The sequence below is a fragment of the Microcebus murinus genome, chromosome 6 (genome assembly GCF_040939455.1).
Source record: "Microcebus murinus isolate Inina chromosome 6, M.murinus_Inina_mat1.0, whole genome shotgun sequence".
NCBI lineage: Eukaryota > Metazoa > Chordata > Mammalia > Primates > Cheirogaleidae > Microcebus > Microcebus murinus.
This window is the reverse complement of record NC_134109.1, coordinates 32,722,391-32,742,167: the sequence shown is the minus strand read 5'-3', so window position 1 is coordinate 32,742,167 and position 19,777 is coordinate 32,722,391. Positions and strand designations below refer to the sequence as shown.

The following is a 19,777-nucleotide window of genomic DNA, read 5'->3' as shown; positions in this document are numbered from 1 at the left end:
TCACAATGTGAACCCAGTCTTATGTGAACTCCAAAGCTACCCTATTAAAAGGAGAGAAACCAACACAAGTCCTTATTCATACTCTTGTATATGAATAGTTTCTTAAAAGAGCAGGCTACTTGACCATTTCAAGCCATTTTAGTTGGAGACATATCTTATTTGATTCTTATCAGTCCAGATGAAAAGTAGCAATACAAAAGAATATGAGGGATAAGATTAGCAAATACTGAGTGGAATCCTGCAATATCCGATCATCACTGCAGAGTAACCGGAGACTCACGAGCCCAGTGGACACACAAAGAACTTAAAAGATTGCCTTTGCTAATAGAGTACTTCATTTCTTTACCTGACCTTGCCATCCTTCTCCCCTCTCAGCCTTCAATTAAGCTGCCATTGGTACAGGATTTATAATGTGTCACTGGTCCATTTAAGAGACAGTGGCAGAGGTGTGGCTGAAAAGCTGGATAATAAAAAATGGAGATGATTTCCATTTTCTGTTCAAATCAGGGTGGCAACGAAACCATAGTTGGCTCTTGGTTCAGACCACATAGTCTGGCTAGATGAATATTTCAAGCACTGAATTGTGCACTAAGTGCCTGTGCCCTTTTCAGAAGGGACGTTTCCTCTGAGTACCCAAGATGCTTGCAGTTTCTACCCACGATGGGAACACCCAAACCTCGGAAAATGATTGTGGTGTTAACCATGTTATAATTTTCAAGAAGTTAATCTTATTCTTCCTGTAGGTTTCTAAACAATAAGGTAGATTTTATGAATGAGAATTATTTCAGAAAAGAATAGTTTCTTAACTGTACTAAATGTGAAAATACTGTGTGTCAGTGGACCATGTAAATTAGGTAGTTTTAGAGGCCTTTCCAGAAATTTAAAATGTTATGAACCTTATTTTGTATAGGTATGATTATGTTAATTTGTGCTTTAAATTCTTAGTGAAACTTTGGACTTTTGTTAGAATTTAACTAATTTAAAAGAAGAATGTTATTTCTTTAGAGATGAATCTTATTCCTGTTTTATACATTTGTAAATAAAACTCTGACTTTTGAGTTAATAAGTAAAGAAGCCATAGATATCCAAACTTTAAGTTATTACTTTTATTCACCAGCAATATCTTAGGTTGTGGATATAATTTTAAAATTAAAATCTGATAAATTGTGTACGTGTGCATCTTAATTGTGGTTAGCCTTCTTTAGCTAATATGGTAACACCTCTCAGTCCCAATTTACTCAGCATTTAGAAAGAATTGATTACCGTTTTAGCTCTGAAAAAAGTCAGCCTGTTTCCTCGGTTTTCCGGGTTTTGAATGACTGATAGGCCTTGCCAGATATTCTGGCCTAAAGATAAAGTTGGTGAAAGTCAGAGCTTGGATTTTCCTACCTATGTATTTATCAGTCTTCTCCCAAACCACAGTCTGCCTTTTGATGGCTCTAATAATTAATTTGGTCTTCTCTCTTTTTCTTCTCCCCTCCCGCTCTCTTCGCCCTGTCTGTTCACAGGTTATCTTGACGAATCAAATTACAACCCATCTGAGTGGAGCCCTGGCTTCTCAGGCAGACCTGGTGTCTCCAGCTGATGATTTGTCCCTGTCTGAAGGTAAGAGATCTATCCTAGAGAGGCTGAAACTTGACACTGACATACAGCTCCACTGCCTCTCTGCCTCCTGTTGAGAGCTGGGAGACATGGCTAATAGGCCCTGGCCAGTGAACCCAGCTGGAGCCTGGTGATTTAGGCTTGGCCGCCTTTACCAGCATCTGATCTCTTCTACTTGGAGAGTCTCTTGCCCTGTCTCTGTAAATGAGCTCCATCTGAAGGCTTGTCACTCCTCTGTGGGTTGTTTCAGGTCCTTAATACAAGAGCTGGTGAACTGCTAAATGACTTTGTTTTTGAGACTGATGCGCAAAGGTTGGCTTTACCAGTGGTTCCATATCAATTTAGCTCTTTATTTGTGCTGAGTTCTGTGGAACTGGCTAAAAGTGTACCCCAGTTTCATGTGTTGGAGATTCCTTATCAGCTTTACAGAAAGATTAAGAAAAAATCTCTACATTGGTAAATCTGCAAAATTTTCTCCACCATCCCCTGTTAGCAAAGGTCAGGCTGGCTATGGTTTTGATGGCAATAAGCTTCATGCAGCTGGGGGAATTACACCAGCAAGCCAGAGCTTGGTTTCTAGTTTTATTGAAAGTTCTTACTTGACATTTCTGACTTCTCATTGTAGTCTAATTGCTTTCAGGCAGAATGCTAGGGGCCTGGGTAGATGTACATAGCTCTTCCAGGCCTCTCTTCCCTTTCCACTTTCTAAGAATTGTTCATGATGGAATATAGGGGACTTTTAAGCCTAGCACAGCTCCTGACTGACTTCCCAGGTGGTCTTCTATGGATCAGCCCTGGTTTTTGGCCTCAGAAACTGCAAGAACCACACTCTGCTTCTTGGTGGTGTCTTTCAGTGTAAAAATGAATGACATTTATTAAAATGCTTTGTGTACCCTCTTTCTACATTCAGTGATGCGTTATCATCCCCCGTCATCTGGGCTAAAAACTGGAATCATCTAGAATTCCTCTCTCCTCAAATTTCATTCGTCATCAAGTCTGTTTAGTTCTTTCTGCGTACATCTTTCCTCGTACATCTTTCCTCGTACATCTTTCCTCTGTCCCTCTTTTTTGTCATTTGTGTTGTGATCAGCTGACTTATTAACTCCCCATTGGATTATTTTAATAAAATCCAGAATGGCCTTCGCAGCTCTAGCCTCTGTCATTTCCATTCTGACGTTGCTAAATTATACTTCCTGAGCCCAACTTCTTTCTACTGTGTCACTCTCCTACTCAGAAATCTTGGAATTTTTTTTTCTGAGAATGGTCTAACATCAGTAAGCTGATTTAAAAATATACAGGGATTTGTTAGCTTGCAATCAGCCAGGGTGAAAGTATTTACACCATGGAAATTAGCAAATGCTAAAAATCAGATTTTGGGGGGAGGTAGACCAGTTTCCAGAACACCACTAGATAGAGTTAATGCTTCTTAACCCTTCATAGTCTGTTCTTTCTTTCCTATTCAACCTTGGTTCCTACCAATACCTTATGTGATGCTCCCATACCAAGTGTGCCTATCTTTTGTCTGTCCCTGCCTATTCCTGGCTCCATGCCTCTGCAGAAACAGCTCACCCTATCTAGAATAGTTTTTTTCTTTTTCACTTCTACTGCTTCTTCTCTTCCCAAATCCACTCCTTCAATGGTTATTTAAGGACTACCTCTTCCACGAAACTTCCTTGTCTGATTCTCTCTTTCTCCTTTGAGTCCTTTCTGCCTGCTCAGTTATATAAAGAAAAAGTCTAGAAAAAATAATTTAACCTTTCATGTTTTTCTGACTAAATTGGCAGATTTTTAAGGATACAGACTATATCATATTCTTGTTATATCCGTGTTGTGCCCCAGTGACTAGTAGAGTTCTAGGCACATAGTGGGCAGTGAATAAGTGCTGAATGAATATCATAGTAAATACTTCAGAAGAACAGTAATCGTGAGAATCACATAAAGCACCCATGAACATCATTAAAACTTGTTATGCTTATTACACACATGGGGTGGGAGAAGGGGAATAAACCAGCCTAGTGGGTACTATGAACATTATTTGGGTAATGGGCACACCTATAGCCAGGACTCAAGCACTACAAAAATGATCCATATAATGATCCTAAAATATTTGTACCTCCTTAATATTTTGAAATAAAAAATTATTGCATACACACATATACACAAAAACACACACTTACTTAGCTCTGAGGAGACAGAAGAGGGTATCTTGCTTCCTTGTTTGAAAACCAATAAGTAATAATACTTTTCTTTGCCTTGGCTTCCTGGTTTATCTTAAGCAAAGATGAGGAATAAAACACATACAAAAGAAATTGCTTTGGGGCTCTAGTGTAACTGCTATAAGAAAATGGTAAAGTTGTGTTCATAGCAAAGGGAGAGTTACCAGCTTATCTTTAGACAACTTTACCTTATTATGAAATCCAAAGGAGAATGGAAATAATTGGTTTTTCTAGATCTTTTTCTTATATATAGCTGAGCAGGTAAAAAGGCTGTAGAAATCTTTTTCCTAAAGTCTATAATGAAGCTTCTTACCAGTAAATTAAAATGGAAAAATTTCTTAGAACATTTATAGCTATTCAAATACATTGCAGTGGTTGTTAAGTTCCTATGATTTATATATATATATATATATATACACACATACACATATATTTATCATATATACATGTGTCGCTTTGTTGCTTTAAGCATTCGTTGTATCAGCTTTGCCATTGAGTTATTAACTGTGATCTTTGTCAGGTCTTTTGATCACTTTAGGCCTCAGTTTCTTCTTCTGTTAAATGACAGGTTGAATAAATAGAAGATTTCTCAAGTCTTTTCTAGCTCTAACATATAAGATCATGGTTGGGCGGGTGGGGTCTGAAGATCTGGAACATTTACCATTCGTGGGGTTTTAATTCTGACTTACAGAGTGGGAAGAATGACCGTGAACTGATGTTGCCCTAAGATTAAACTTAATAAAAAGGATCTTCAGAAATCTTAGCACCGGTACTTTGGTATATCTGTTATAGAAATGTGTGCAGGCTGGGCAGGGTGACTCACACCTGTAATCCTAGCACTCTGGAAGGCTGAGGCAGAAGGATCACTTGAGCTCAGGAGTTCAAGACTAGTATGAGAAAGAGTGAGACCCTGTCTCTAATAAAAATAGAAAAATTAGTGAGGCATTATGGCGAGTGCCTGTAGTTCCAGATACTTGGGAGGCTGAGGCAAGGGGATTGCTTGAGCCAGGAGTTTGAGGTTGCAGTGAACTACGATGAGGCCAATGTACTCTACCTGGGGCAACAGAGAGATACTGTCTCCAAAAAGGAAAAAGAAATGTGTACAAACCAGTGAGGGTGCAAACACACTGGGCACACTGGGATGAGGGTGATTTTGTAACTTTGGTCAATTTGCATAAGTCCTAAAAGTTCCATTCTCCCAAATGAATGGGATAGTTTGTGAAGGGCAGGCTGCAAATTGGCATTGCCCGTGTGAGGTATTATTTTAACTAAATAGGGAAAATTTAAGGCACAAAGGTCTGAAGCAGTAGCAATGCTGGGAAAGTCTTTGGCCTTTGGGGTCCACTTCTCCCTTCTTTGGCTTTCCTACCTGGGAGCTATATAACTCAATAGTGGAATGAAACCTCAATGAAGGGAATTATAACGTTATCTCAAGCAGTGAACATGGGTCTACTTAATCCAAGCAACAACCCAGCCACAAATTTAATAAGGGGGGGCGGTGGGGAGCTGCAACAGAAAAACAAAGAACTCTCAACTTTACAAACACTGGGAGGGCAACAGCTGGTCAGCCGAGATTAAAGGAGCGTGAGAGAGCACCTCCCATCTCCTGACTTCTCCTCCCCCATAGACATCCCTGCAGCCAGCCAGCGCTCTCATTTACAGCCCTGTGCAGATGACCTTGTTCCAGTTAAGATAGGGGCGCTTTTGATCTCAGCAGGAGGATGCTCTGGGCCTGCAGCTGGCAGATATTAATAGTACAGGATCTGTTGGAGTGGAAGAGATCTCTCAGTTGGGCTAGGTCACTCATATTCCTTCCTCTGCGTCAGAGCAGAAGAGACTTCATTTCCCTGAATCAGCCCCTGCTGGGTACTCTTCTTAGGTCAACTCAGATCATTTTATCACTGGCTGCTCTTGGTTGCTAGTCCTCACCCTACAACTGTTTTCAAGGGGGCACTGTTTAAGCAGTGCCCTCTGCTTTGCAGTTGAAATCTATTATAGGACAGGGCAGACCTTGGGCCTAGCCCATCTTAGTGTGTTTCTCTCCCTCACTGGTTTGCACACATTTCTGATTGTGTATGTATTTCTGTGGCAGAGAGATAAAAAGACAGACAGACAAGACCAGAAGTGTACACAGAGGGAGAAAGAGCATTACAGGGAGGAGAGGCTGTTATAGGTATACCAAAGTATCAATGCTAAGATTGCTGAAGATCCTTTTTATTACGTTTAATCTAGGGCAACATCAGCTGACAGTCACTCTGTAAATCAGAATTAAAACCCCATCAGTGGGTGAATTCTCCTGATCTGCAGACCTCTTCCTTCCCATGATCTTATACATTAGATCTAGAAAAGACTTCAGCAATCTTCCATTCATCTAACCTGTCATTTAACAGATGATATAGGGGCAGAAATAAGTATTTTTAGTTCTATATTCTATACTATTCTAAACCAGGCACTATGAGTCAAAGTATTTTCTTCTTCAGTTTTTGTTTTATGGACAGAAACTCAGCATGTAGACTACTATAGAGTTCAATGATTAGTTACTGTGACTGTTTTGTAGCCAAGGATGTTTCTTATCCCTTGATAATTCTTCCTTATGGTCACTGAAGATACTAAGGACTGTTGGACCTCAGTTATAGGGAGCATCTCTTTTCTACTGATCCCATAATGATCAGCAGAGAAAGGCTATAATAGTCCAACTGGCCTAAGATGCCATATCCTATTCTGAAGTCACGTGGGATTTGAGCTGAACTGGCTGAGTCCTCACTTACTGGGGCACAGTTGGTAGATGAGATTGACAGACAGTGACAGTGAGCCCTGTGCGAGATTGAAGCTCTACTCAACCTAGACCATTGGCTTTCTTTCTTCTGATGATTTAACAGAGTAGCAGTTACTTCAGTGTGGTTACATGGCCCACTTCAGGAGTCCCAGATGGCTTTATGGAAAGGAAGACATTATTAGGCTGCCATCCTGGCATTGCTAGCATCTGGCATGTTAGTATCCTTTTATCTACATTAATTGTTTTTGATAGATCATAGCACATGGAAACTAAAAATTTTAAGTGCATGGATGGGTTGAGGAAAAAACACAAGAAAAAAAAGCAGTACTTACTAGAACCAAGAGTGGTTTCCAGTTGTAGTGTTGGAAGCCTTTCTATTCTGATTGGAGTCAGGGGAATTGATGGCTGAAATCATGTGCAAGAGAAAGTATTTTGGGATTCATATTCCTAGCAAGCCATCCTTGCAAAAAGCTGGAGTCCATTTTAAAGATTATATGCAAGTTCGTGGCTTGTGTTCTCTTTTAAAATAAATTCAGCAAGCAAGAGCAGCTCAGAATGGTTGGGGCAAATCAGGGACTCATGGTTGTGAAAGAAGCAGACTTCAAAGCATGGTATGAATTTTCGAGTTTTATTTCCACTCTTGCCTTCCAGCTGGATCTGCTCTGGGTTTACTGCAGGATGTTTGAAAATGTGGCTCCCTGCTAATCTCAGACAGTTGCTATGATCAATGGTTTCTTTCATTTCCGATAAAAAACACTGGTTTTCTGCTTAAATTGTGTGTACTTTTAGCTTTATTATTATAGTTGTGATTTATTGTCCTGCATTACCCAAATTTGTAGTCTATTAACCATAATCTTTAGGGTGGGTTGGTGAAGTTAGCAGAACCTTCTCCATTGTTTAGCTCCAAGGCTTTTCACAGCCCAAACTCAAACGGAATGCTCATTGGTTTGTGTAGGACCATGTACAAATGGGTATGGGTGGAGCAGTTTAAAAAATCCACTCCTCGGGGATGGTGCAGGTTGGCTATAATTAGTGCTTTGAAAACATGGTATCAACATGTGACTACAAGGTTAATATTAACAACTATGATCAACATTGTTAACAGTATTTCCATGGTATTTTTAAATGTCTTAAAATGATAAATTTCTTAATCCACCTCAAGCAACTGAAGCATGAAGGAGAGAAGGAAACTGCTCAAAGGCCACATGGTAAGTGAGAGGTGGTATGCTGGGAACAGAAGTCAGAGCCCCTCCCATGAAATCTTAGATTTGGACACTGTTGCCTCTTAGGAGTGATTTTTGGATAAAAATGTATAAGTGTCCTGGTGACCTTTCAGTTTTTGATTCCAAAGCCACAGACATATATCAACACATAGGACTTCACATGCCTCTATTCACAAGGGCACACACGCCCGCCCTGTTCTACTCTCCCTGGTATTCAAGAATCCATGGCACTTGACTGGGCATATATGACTTCCAGCAGCTGTTTAGATGTCATGAAAAGCCTAATTTATAGAAAAAGATTAAAAGCCCCCCAAAATGTGTGATGTTTGGCTACAGAAAGCCTAAATATTATGTGAGGTAGGGAGGCTAGAGTTGAGAAGAGATGGGTACAACCTACAAATGTCAGAAAACCTATAAATATCAAAAGGGAGAGGAACTTGTGGAGGATTTTCAGCAGGGAGGCCAGGGGGCAATATAACCACAGCTGAGAGATCAAAAGGAGAAAGGGAACATGAAAGTCAACCGCCAGGAAGTGCTTCTTGGTCAGGAGCTCTGCTTTGCTGATGCTAGTTCCATGAAGGGAGACACGTTGGAAGCACAAGGTGTGTTACAATCAAGTTAGACCAGAGCCAGGGAGTTTTCTGTAGGGAGCAGTCCTTGAGATGGTTTGTGTGAGAGCTGTGCTAGATGTTTTGAGAGTATTTTCCCCTCACCTTCAGACCTCTTTACCATCTAAGATTTACTGTCTAACTTTCCAGATCTGTACTGTTCCTGTAAAGGTCTTAGTGTCAGGAAGGGTGAGAACACCAAAGCAGCTTTGTCAGTTGCCTCAGCTAGAGACATGGCAGGGCCAAAAGCCCACAGAATGGGATGCCAAGAGGTGGTGTGATCCTGAAGCCTTCAGGTTGAAAGGATTCTCCGAGAAGAGATCCTTGTTTGCTATCATTGCAGAAAATTCTGTCCCAAGTGTGTGAGGCCTCTAGGTCAGAGATTATAAAGAAGGAAAGAATGGCTGGTTTTTAGGAGTGGTGCCATGGCATAATTTAGTTGGTATTGTAATGTGGCATGAAATACTTTCAGAATTCATTTGTGATATTTACTTGGATTTAGGGAAGGATTATAACAAGGTTGGGCAAGGTGGTCTGACTTCAGTATGATCCAGCTGAGGAGTCATGTCCATCCATTCCAAAGCCACATGCCCAGTCAAAGAAAATGGACAATCTCCCCAGATAGAGTAGTACTGTCCTTTGATCAAAATTATGGAGTGATTGTGTTTGTCCTCCAGAACCGTTATTCCAGTGGTTCTCAAACTTTAGCATGCATCAGAATCACCTGGAGGGCTCATTAATGTACATATTTCTGAGCTCCTACTCCCAGAGTTTCATTTCAAATCTTTAAAGGTAAAGCCCATAAAACAAATATCAGTGAAAAGTGGTTACCAGAGCCTAAGGTGTGGATCCAAGGCCCAGCCAGGAAGAACCTCCTTGCTTCTTTCGGGACCAAACTAGAACTGAGGGAAATAGCTTACCCTTTGACTGGATAGTATAAAATTAAGATAAACCAGCAGAAAATCCTGTCTTAGGATCATTAGAATGTAAGTTCTTGAAGGCAGGAATTTTTGTCTCTTTTGCTCCCTGCTGGATCCCCAGAGTCTGGAATAATATTAACAGTTATAGCCTGGCAATAATAGTTAATAAATACGTGATGAATGATTGAGGTATCTACAGCTACAAGAATTATTTAAAGTTTTAGACCTGTGTTCACTTAAAAGAAGCATGAAATTGCCATTATAATTTTTCTCACCAACACATCATGTATGCTCCAAAACACAGCTTTGGCTGTGTCCTTGCACTAACTGTATGTGATAAATGGCACTAGGCAGTACAGAGAAGGTGTCAGGAAGGAAGGAACAGAAGCCTATATCTCAGCTTTTGAAGGAGAGATCTTCCACATTTACACAAGGGTGGTGATGGAAGTAGTTTAGTCTGATATGCAATAAGGACATTTATTAGGTACCTATTATTTACTAGGTCATGTGCTAGGCAGGTGCTGGGGATACACAGAGAGAGCTACAGTCTCTGTTCTTTGGGAAGCTCATAGTCAAGTAGTGGGGGAGGGTGGCGCAAGAGTAAACCAAGAGTTCTTGCTACGATGGCGCTGGGTTCAGGATACTGCTGGGGGAGCACGTAGGTGCAATCCTGGTTTGAGGATGGGGCCTCTCTAGAAACTTTATAACAAGGAGACATGAGCTGGATCTGGAAGGATTCATACCAGCTCCTAAGTGGACAACGAGAAGGGGAAGCTGCTCCTGGCAAAGGGAGAAGCCCATGTAATGGATCCAGGAGGTAGGCAAGGGCTAGACTGTGAGAGGTCTTATTTATCATGCTATCCATTTGAATTTTTTTCCTGAGAGTGATGGGGAGCCATTGAAACAGGGAAGTGACAGATCATTTTGCAGTTCGAAGAGATTTTTCAGGCGGTAATTTACAGGTTAGAGAGGATGGAGATGAAACTAGAGAACTTGGATTTAATCTCTTTGAGGGGAACCACTTTTGGGCACAGTTATCCCTAAACTTCTTAAAGCAATGTGAACTTTATAATAAGTTTTAACCATTCTAAGGTCCTGGGTGGCCAGGTCTGGTTTTGATTTCCCATCTTATCAACCTAGGAGAGATGTCTTGGGTTCACCAGGCTTCTGAGTAATACCACGTGGGCCCTTCATTTATCAAGGTGCCTTAAAGTTAATGCAAATGTCAGGCTATCTGTAATCCCTTGCTAGGAGGTAAGAGAAAATGGCAAATGATTTACAGTACTAAATGGCATTATGGAAATAAATACATCTTTTATGTTCCTTTTGCTGATGATTGCAATAATATTGAGTGCCTACTATGCATCAGGCACTGTACTAAGCACAAAAGAATTCAGCAACTTTGTGTTGTTCAATTATTGCACTCATTTTAGAAACAAAGAAACTGAGGCACTGAATACTTCCATAACTTGCTAATGATTACATACATAGTGGTTAGTGGGGATTTGAACCCAGAGAGTCAGCTCCTGAGTCTGTGCTCTTGACTAGTACACTATACTCAGCTCTTCAAGATGATCATAAAACTACCTCAAATAGAACTTATGATCACATATTTCTGTCATTGTCAGAGTTGAGAGGTTTCTACATGTCAATATAATTATGTTGCTTCTTTGTATGCATGCTGAAGTCTTTTTACAGACAGGCATTAGAGAGGCAGTGTGTTTTCAACAGAAGATAGAGCACTGCATTTGGAATTGGGAGACTTGTGTTCAAGGATCAGCTCTGCCACAAACCGTCTGCTACTGTGAGCAGGTCAGTTAACTTCTCTGGGCCTCAGTTTCCACAGCTGTACACCTAGGGATGGCATAAGGTAAAGCCAGTAGGCCTTTTCAGTTGGCTGCTTCCATTCATTCTGTCTTCAAATAGTAAATTGATGTGTTCTCTTTCAAGCCCCAGACAGGCTCCTCTGTTCATCTTTTAAAGATGCACAGAGCATACCCCAGGCTGCACCAATCCTTCTATGAGCATTTTGGCAATCCCTTTGTCACATTATTATATTGGTTATCTAGAGCAACTATCTTTTGAATCTATAACCCATCATTTTTGAGCATATTAACCCAAAATACGTAAAATCATTATCCATAAAATATATAGCATTACTATACTAAATTGTATAAAGCACACCAGAAGTAGAAATTTTTAAAAAACAAGGTAGGTTCTAATACTTTTTTTCCACATCCCAATGAGTCAGAGTTTGCCTTCCTCTGTGAGTATTGTTCAACTTTTCTCCCTTCCTTGTTTTCATTGCAGAGCTCTTTACTGTCCCATGAAGAGTGGCACTTAATCCAAAATTTGAGCATTGACTCCATTCATTCAATTGTTTATTCATGTATTTGTTTATTAATTATGGAGCACCTTAAAAGTGAAATGCTTACTGGAGGTAATAAGAACAGTATCAGGCTTGGCTCCTGCCCGATATTGTTATATCAACATATAAACATAAAGACTAATTCTAATTTTTGTCTGCTTTATCTGGTTGGAACTGCAGAATTCCTGCATACTGTAATGAAGCTAAATCTTATACCTAAACTAGCTATATGCGTTGCACTACAGTGGACAAAACAGGAAAAGATAAAAAAACAAGGAAAGGCTAGACAATGAGACCCACTCACATGAAACCATTAAAGTTACACTGTAGCACAGCACCTAGTAAATTGCAAGGGTGAAGGGCAGATTTTTAATGTCAGAGGCATCCACAGAAAGGAGAGATCATCGTGATCTTTGTGATGGTGGTTTGGACCACCATCTTAGGATATCAGGACAGAACTAGGGTAGACGCCCTGACCTGGCCTGTCCTGAATCACAGTGTATGCAGAGCCCTGGGTATTGGCTAACAGACAACCTCCATCACTGAGTTAGACCCACTCATAAAGTGGCAGGCTGTGAACCAGTACCATGTTTCACTGAGAACCTGCCAGGCTAGCCAGGGTAGCTTGCTGTAGTGTAGCAGCTGTAGTGGGTGACTATTTTTCTTGGCCAGCTATTTATGTGCACCACATCAGATAAGCTGCCACTTGGTTCCTATGCTTTCTCCAGACACAGACAATTAAGTACATGCTGGTGGAATGGTGATGTTAGGGAACCTGGCTTTCCTGTGCTGATCATCTTGGTTTCCTGCCCTCCAGGGCTAGAGTTTGGAGGTGCTATTGAAGCAGCCTTGAGAAAGCTGTTAACCCTTGAAAGTTTAGCTGTTCATCACCAAGTATATGGAAATATAGTTTGCAGCCAAAGTCTTACCACCTGTGACAGTTTTAAATAACTATCAAAATCATGATTTAATTAATTTACCCCTCCACTTAGAATTGGTTTAGAGAAGTAGGAGATTGCAATTCACAGGTCTTTACTGTTCTTGTAACCAACTTGCACTCTGAAGTTGAGGTAATCACCTGCGCTTCTCAGTTTATTCATCCATGACCTGGGCTAAAGTTGCCCACGTCTCTGGTGAAATTCGTAAATGAAACCTCATCTACTTGGGTTCCAGATTTTGTGAGAAGTCATTTTTCTTCATGCACATGGAAAAATCAGCTGAGACCAGCATGATTAATTCTAGACAGAAATTAGAATAAGCCTAAGCTAAACAGCTCTCCCAGGGAAAGTCATTTAAAATTGGTATATGTGACCCCCCTATGGCCTTTGACCAAGTTGCATTGGGAACCATGATGGGCATGGAGGAAACATAATCTTGTTGGCCTATTGATAAACATTCATTCCTGCAATTCTAAGTGTACCTGGAATTTGTGAGAAGTACATATTGGAGAAATCTTTAAAAATAAATGAGTTAGTAATGCCCTCTCTTTGGGAAGAGGTAGTTGCATGGCGGAATTGACATTCCAGTGGGAAGGGCCTGGCAGAGAATGAGCGGGAGAGTAGGTGTTGATCCCTGGAGAGCAGATTATGGTGTGCCAGGCAATAAGTTGCACCATGAGGAAAGGAGTCTAGAAAAGGGAGGAGACTCATGAGAAAGGAGGTGACTTCTGTTGACAAGTCACCGTTGTTCAGACTCAGTGGGGATGAGAAAGGAAATCCAGAAACCTACATGACAGCTCCTCTTAGGTTGGATGAAAATATTGATATATTTTTTTTCCTAGCTGGAATTTGACAGGGTCAGTTCATGTCTGGGTTTTCAGCACTTAATACAGGGCCCTTTTGTCTTGGGAGGCGGCTGGACTGGTTTTTCCTCCAGGCAGGTGCACAGAGGGCGTTTATTGTAGCCTGAAACACAAACACCAAGCCCCTAGGCCTTGATCCACACACTCTCCAGCGTGGCTCAAGGAAATAAAGTGAACAATGTCTCTTGCAACAGGCGAGCACTGTAAATGCCACTCCTGAATGAAATATTTCTTAAAACTTTGTATCCGTAACTTGATCATCTCTTAAAACTTAATTATATGTCAGGGAAAAGGAAGCTATTGGCTCCTCCAGCTGTCCAGGTTGAGCGAGAGCACACAATGGAGCATATCCGATTCTCAGCCTTACTTAGGTAATCAGATTAATATCTCCTGAATTGAATTTACCCTTTTGATACGGAGTCTTTCAGCTGCCTTGTTTCACATCTCAAATTCTGACAAAGCTGTGCGGCCTTTGAGTAATTTCCCTGAAATCTATATGCGGGAAGCCTGTGCTCTTTCGAGCACTTTTTGGAACTTGTACCAATTAAGTCTGTCTCTGGCACACTTTTAATGGCATGCTTTCCCTTGAGTCAACAACTGCTCCAAAATCTGAGGTCATTTGTTTAATTTAAAAGCAAAGGTTATGGAACAACCATTTCAGGCTTCACCAGCCAAGCCCCTGTGGCTTTGAAAGGGGAGATGAGGCAGGGGAAAGGCTAATAAACTGGATTTCTTATACACAAAATAAATTAATTACTGTGTTTCTGTTAAATCAGTTTCAAACCAGGTTTGTCCACACTCTCCCTGCCAACTTAGCTCTCCCTTTCTCTTCAAACTCGTCCTCTTCTGAAGCTTTCATACTCATGATTGAGCTTTGCCCCCTTACTGTTGTTCTTGCAAAACAAACATCTGGACTAGATTTTTGTCAGCTGGAGTTGAGAGAGAACTGTAAATGATGCAGTGATTTTTTTTTTCATCCTTATTAGATTTATTTATAGCCAGTCTGAAGCCAGGAAACATGCTAGAGTCCTTGATTGGAGGTTCTCGAGGAATGTACAGTGTATGGTATTTTCCCCCCTGTTGTTTTCTAAATAATATCAAGGATAGAATTACATAATCCCCAACTTGAGTGTCTTTTTTTCCTGAAGGACACTTCATTAGGACTTCTTGTGCGTCAGAATTCTTCCATTGTATTAGCTTATCCCATATGCCTTCCTTTCTGTCAGTGAGAGCAAAGGAAATGTAACTGGCAAAGTATTTCTGAAAAATTGTAAAGATGGAGAGTGAGTTTCTGGTTGTTCAAGACACAAACCAATGACATGGGTATTTTCTTTTGCCAAAGGAACACAACTTGGATCCTATTCCTCCCTCTTCCTCTTAACAACCTCTAAAATCTTAAAGCTGCCATCTCCAAGAATCTCATTCATTAAGATAATAATAGCCACTACAGAGCTTAATAAAATAATTTATAAAATATTTTGCTGTGCCCTTAGATCTTATTAAACAACAATGCCTTGGGATTTATATAATTATTTAAGAAACAAAACCTTCTAGAGAAGGCTGAGTCAGATGATGATTTCTTGAGGTCCTTTCCCAGTTCAGTGATTTGAGATGATTCTTTGATTTTCTTTCACTGTCATTTATATCTGTGTCATTAAAAAAAGAAGACAACTGTTTGGGAATGAGATTTGCTACACCCATAGGCATTTTCTTCTTCAGAGAAGACACTGTTTAGCTTTCTGTCACCACAGTCAGTCATCCTCAGCCTGAACAATGGAGCTTAATGTTCTCCATCTTGCTAAGTAAGGGTTAGTCTCTGTTGTTATGAAAGTGAATTAAAACCAAATGCACTATCTATTGGAAAAGCTGCCATTGCTCTCAGCTCATAGTCAATACTGAGAGGGAAAAATAAAAGATGGAAAAATCCTTGCTGTAATAACATAGTACTAGTTATTTCATAATTAGGCCTATGAACATATCTTTGATGCAACACCACCCTATTCTATGATGTTCCCCTGTCTCTTAAAGATGGGAGTTTTATATTTAGCTCTTGGAAATGTAAATAGATTTCTTCATGAGTTATTTGCTTATGGACTGGGAAAGCTATTCCATAGCAAGACTGTTCATTAACTAAGAAAGCATGAAAGATAGTTCATGTTCCCACCAAGAAAGGTGGCTGTTTCCACCTGCCTTATGGGAAGCATTTGAGGCACACCAGTCATCAAGTGTGGGTGTCTGCCATCCACTTTCCAGTTATCAAAGTAAAAGCCAAGTTAATGGCATTGGTACCAACAGTGAAATGGGCCGTGGAGAGATCATTACTCATCATCGTCATGATTCAAGGCTCTGGATCAGAAAATGGGAGGCCCAAAGGTAAAGAATGTTTTTCAAGTCAAGAAGAAAGGAGAATCACAGAAAGGTAGAGAAAGGTGAAGGGCTAAGGAGAATGCAGCTGAACATTAAGCAACACTGCATCTCCCATGATCATAAAGCCAAATCGTTCCTGCTAGCTTTAGCTTTTATTATTTTGGGAGATAAAAATCACATGGTGGATGAAGGGAGAAGGCTGAGGCCATGGAGTTCCCAGTCTGTACTTAGAAACTTCCACAATATTTTAATAATAATAATAATGATCACTTTTATTAAATCTCCCCAAAGAAACATCTTTAAAGGCAGTGTTATTTGCCATAAAACATTCCAGCTAATGGTAGAGGCTGCATGTTTGCCAAAGATGTGTCAAGTGAATTGAGACAGCACCGCTGGTATTGGACACTGACAGAGTTAGTTCCTCCAACCAAAAGAAATGAGTAATCATGGGGAAATGGTGATTTTAGCTATGCCGCTTAGGGAATTTTAATAGAATGTGATGGTATAATATATGAAATAGACATACCAGGATGTTACATGTAAATTAACTCAACTATCATGGGAAACATAATTTGATGAATACAGAAGTCTGTGGGGTATTATTTGATTCTGCATTTTAGTATTATTTTGGAGCCATTGTCAGGCATGGACATTCTTTCATTTATATTCTTGTTTTCTATAATTCAAGGCCTGAAAAGTAAATTAGTTTAAAAGCAGCCAGTTGCCTGATAGCCAGTACTGAAGAGATTTGTAAAGGCTTGTGAGGATGCCCGCATCTCTCCTGTGTCAAAGCCCTCTTCCTCTGGCAGCTTCTGTAGGTGGTGCTGGGTAGAAGTGAGATCAGAGGCCCTGTGCACTCTAGAATGGAAGGGATCACATCAAAGCTTCCTGCACTGTTTTCCCCTCAGGCACCCAAACCTGATTTAGTCTTATCACCTGATGAATTTTCAACTGTTCTACCTTTTCATCCTCTGTACTTGTGTTTTTTACAAAGCCACAAAGCCTGTAAACCGCATGACAGATATGATCACAACATTAGGAGAGAACTCCATGCTGTTGTCAGGACCACCATTATAGGTACGAGTGCTTGAGACAGGATGAGTCAGGTTGGATGTGAGTGGGAAGGAGGGCTTTCTTTTTAAAAAGTAGATCACCTTTCTCTTTAAGGAAAGCTAGTTTGTCTAAAAGAAAATGAAACTCCAGAGGGTGGTGAGCAGCCTTGCTTGTTTGCACCAGCCTTTTCTCTTGCTTGTTTTCATTAGCCCCTTTGTAAGCCATCTCACTTCCTCTCTCACAGACTGTCCCAAGATGTTGCAGTCATGGTGCACGCTCTCTTGTGGAGAAAGTTGTGGCCATGTTGTTCTCCCATCAGGGAGCTCTTGCCTGTCCTCAGATAGCTTATTAGAAGTGAACCTGTTCAGATAGTGGCCTTCCATCCCTTGCCTCTTACCTCCTCATCTCCTATTTTCCCAACTATGTATACCTTATCTTTGTATGGATGAAATTCATTTTCTCCAGAAAGTTTTTGTGAGTGGAGAGATGCAGAGTAAATTGTTAGTGCCATGTCTACTTCGTTAACTGCAGCCCAACATGTAATGTAGTTTAAAAAAAAGAGAGAAAAAAGAAAAACCAATAAAATAAATTTTAATAGACTACCCCTAGGCAGCTTTGTCTGAAGAGGAAATCATTGCAAGAAAATGAGACTTAATAAGTGGGCCATTTGGGAAGCAGGCAATGGCTATTTTAAAGGCTTGAAGTTTTAACATATGTGTATGCCTTTTTTTCCTCATCTCTTGCAAATAGATAATGGTTTACATCAGGAGAAAATTCAGTAAAAAAAGCCTTTTTTTTATTTCCAGGAAATCTGGTCTCTGTGTTTCTGCAGCCAGTGATAAATGACAATGCTACCAGCAGTGACCTAGGACATCCTGAATTCTTGCTCTTATGAAGAGCTTGCATTCTCTTTTCAAAGAGTATCCTGTTCCTATCACAATTCTCATGTTATCTCAGCTCAAGATCATCTTTTTTCCTTCTGTTATCATACTTAAAATAGCATCAATGCCGTTTAGAAGACTCTATCCATAGATGCTGATACCATTTGTGGGGAGGGCAGGATTTAAAGAAAAGGTAAATGGATATTAACCCCAAACATATTGTAATTTAGAACATAGACCTGTTGAAACTCAGCATTGTTATTTCAATTCATGTTGTACAAATCAAACAAATATTAGTTTGTTCTTTTGGGGGGAGGAGAACTGAGTGCTTTTCATCGACAAAGGCCCAAGTCCATATAGAATAGTAGCACAATGGAGGAGAAATGTGTGTGTGTGTGTGTTTAAAGTGCTGGTGAAAGGTGTATGTTATAAACAGAGAAGCTGTTTCTGATTATGAAGATTGATTCCATTAGTCCACACTGACACCACCTAAATAAGTGGGAAGAGCAACATGCAGTTCCCTGGAGCCTCTCAGTTGCATTATATCCTTGCCATGTTCAAAGCAGAATGTAGAACTGATCCACTAGTCTGCTCCCCTGCTGCCTTCCGGTTTAAAATGTGTTACAAACTAAAATCCAAAGGGAGAAGACTCTATTGGTTTACTTCTGTTCCATGCAGGCGTTCAGGCAAGGGCAGTAGGAAGGGTCACTCCTCACAGACCGTGGGGATCCCACCTCCCCAGTCTTAAACGCCTCATCTCACGGTGGCTGGGTCAACAAGTACGTCCCTCCCCCCTCATTTTTCCCTGAACCAAGGCAGCTGGACTTTCAAGGAAAAAATAAAATAGCCCAACCCTGGTAATCACTCAAATAGTTCTCAAAGCCTGATTAAACTAGAATGTCTTGTCCACAGTTCCTTTCGTAGTTCATGGATTTTGCCAACATAATTATCAAGCTTTTAATGTTTCTCTTTTCCACTGTCTTGTTTTGTTTGGCTCACTTGGTGATGTTATAGCCTTTCTATTTGAAGAGTTAGTGCAAGATAAAATGTTGCTAAGAGCAATTTTGTTAGTATTGAAAATATTAGGAAAGAAATGGAGGGAACAGCCATTGTTAACAAAATAGCTTGGTTATAAATATTAATCTTAGAGGAGAATTAAAGACATTTGAGCCATTGATGCAAAATATCTTTGTTTTACTAACCATAGAAAAAGCCCCTGGCTGGGGTTTCTTGAGGAGTTAAAACCTGAGGTGGCCAAGACCAGTGGTTACAGATTTCCAGCATTGTGCGACCACCGGATGATTTTAACTTTCGAAGTTTACCAGGAAAGGGTATGATATAAATTTTGAGGTCTTTGCTGGCTTGTTATTCAAAAGATTATTTCAGTTTCAAGCAGCTGATCACAATTGTGATTGCTGATACCTGGTGAATTCTAATACTCTGCATGGGAACCGCACTACATGTCTGTGGGGGCCTTCCCATCTGCTCCTTTGTGAATCTCTCCTCCTTTCAGTGCCTCCAAACTTGGGCCCCAAAGAGGGATACAACAGCTGAATGTCATTCTCTTGGGCTTTGGCCCAGCCATGCATCTTTCTGGAAGGATGACTGAATCCCATTCTTAAGTCTAAAGTTCCTCTTGATTAGCTGCTCCTTTTGTTTGTTGTTTTTAACGGCATCTCTGTCTTTCATGGGTAGCTTACAGGGATGTGTTTGAGAGCCCCTTCCAGCTGGGAAGCTGCCCAACTCCCACCAGCTGAGTCGGAGGATGGCTTCCCTTTAGTTCCGCTGCTGCCTGTGGACTACAAGGACTCTACTTCCAGCCCTGGCCACAGTGGCCCTTGTCTGCTGTGCAAACTTGGCTCTCTTCTCCGGGTTTTCATTCTGCAGCCATCTGGGCATTTGGGGCACCCCTCTTATCTTAGTACCTTGGCACTCAGGACCACATGTCATCCTGTCATAGAG

General features: G+C 40.6%; 1 protein-coding gene across 5 annotated transcripts in view; it reads left to right on the top strand.

The window, feature by feature from the left end:
• RAD51B (RAD51 paralog B) overlaps positions 1 to 19,777 on the top strand; it is a 764,513-nt gene that overhangs the window by 400,857 nt on the left and 343,879 nt on the right. For all 5 annotated transcript variants that reach the window (XM_076003923.1, XM_076003922.1, XM_076003920.1 and 2 more), the window contains exon 8: positions 1,509 to 1,605. In XM_076003923.1, the coding sequence (XP_075860038.1) occupies positions 1,509 to 1,605 (97 nt within the window). The remainder of the gene's footprint in view (positions 1 to 1,508; positions 1,606 to 19,777) is intronic.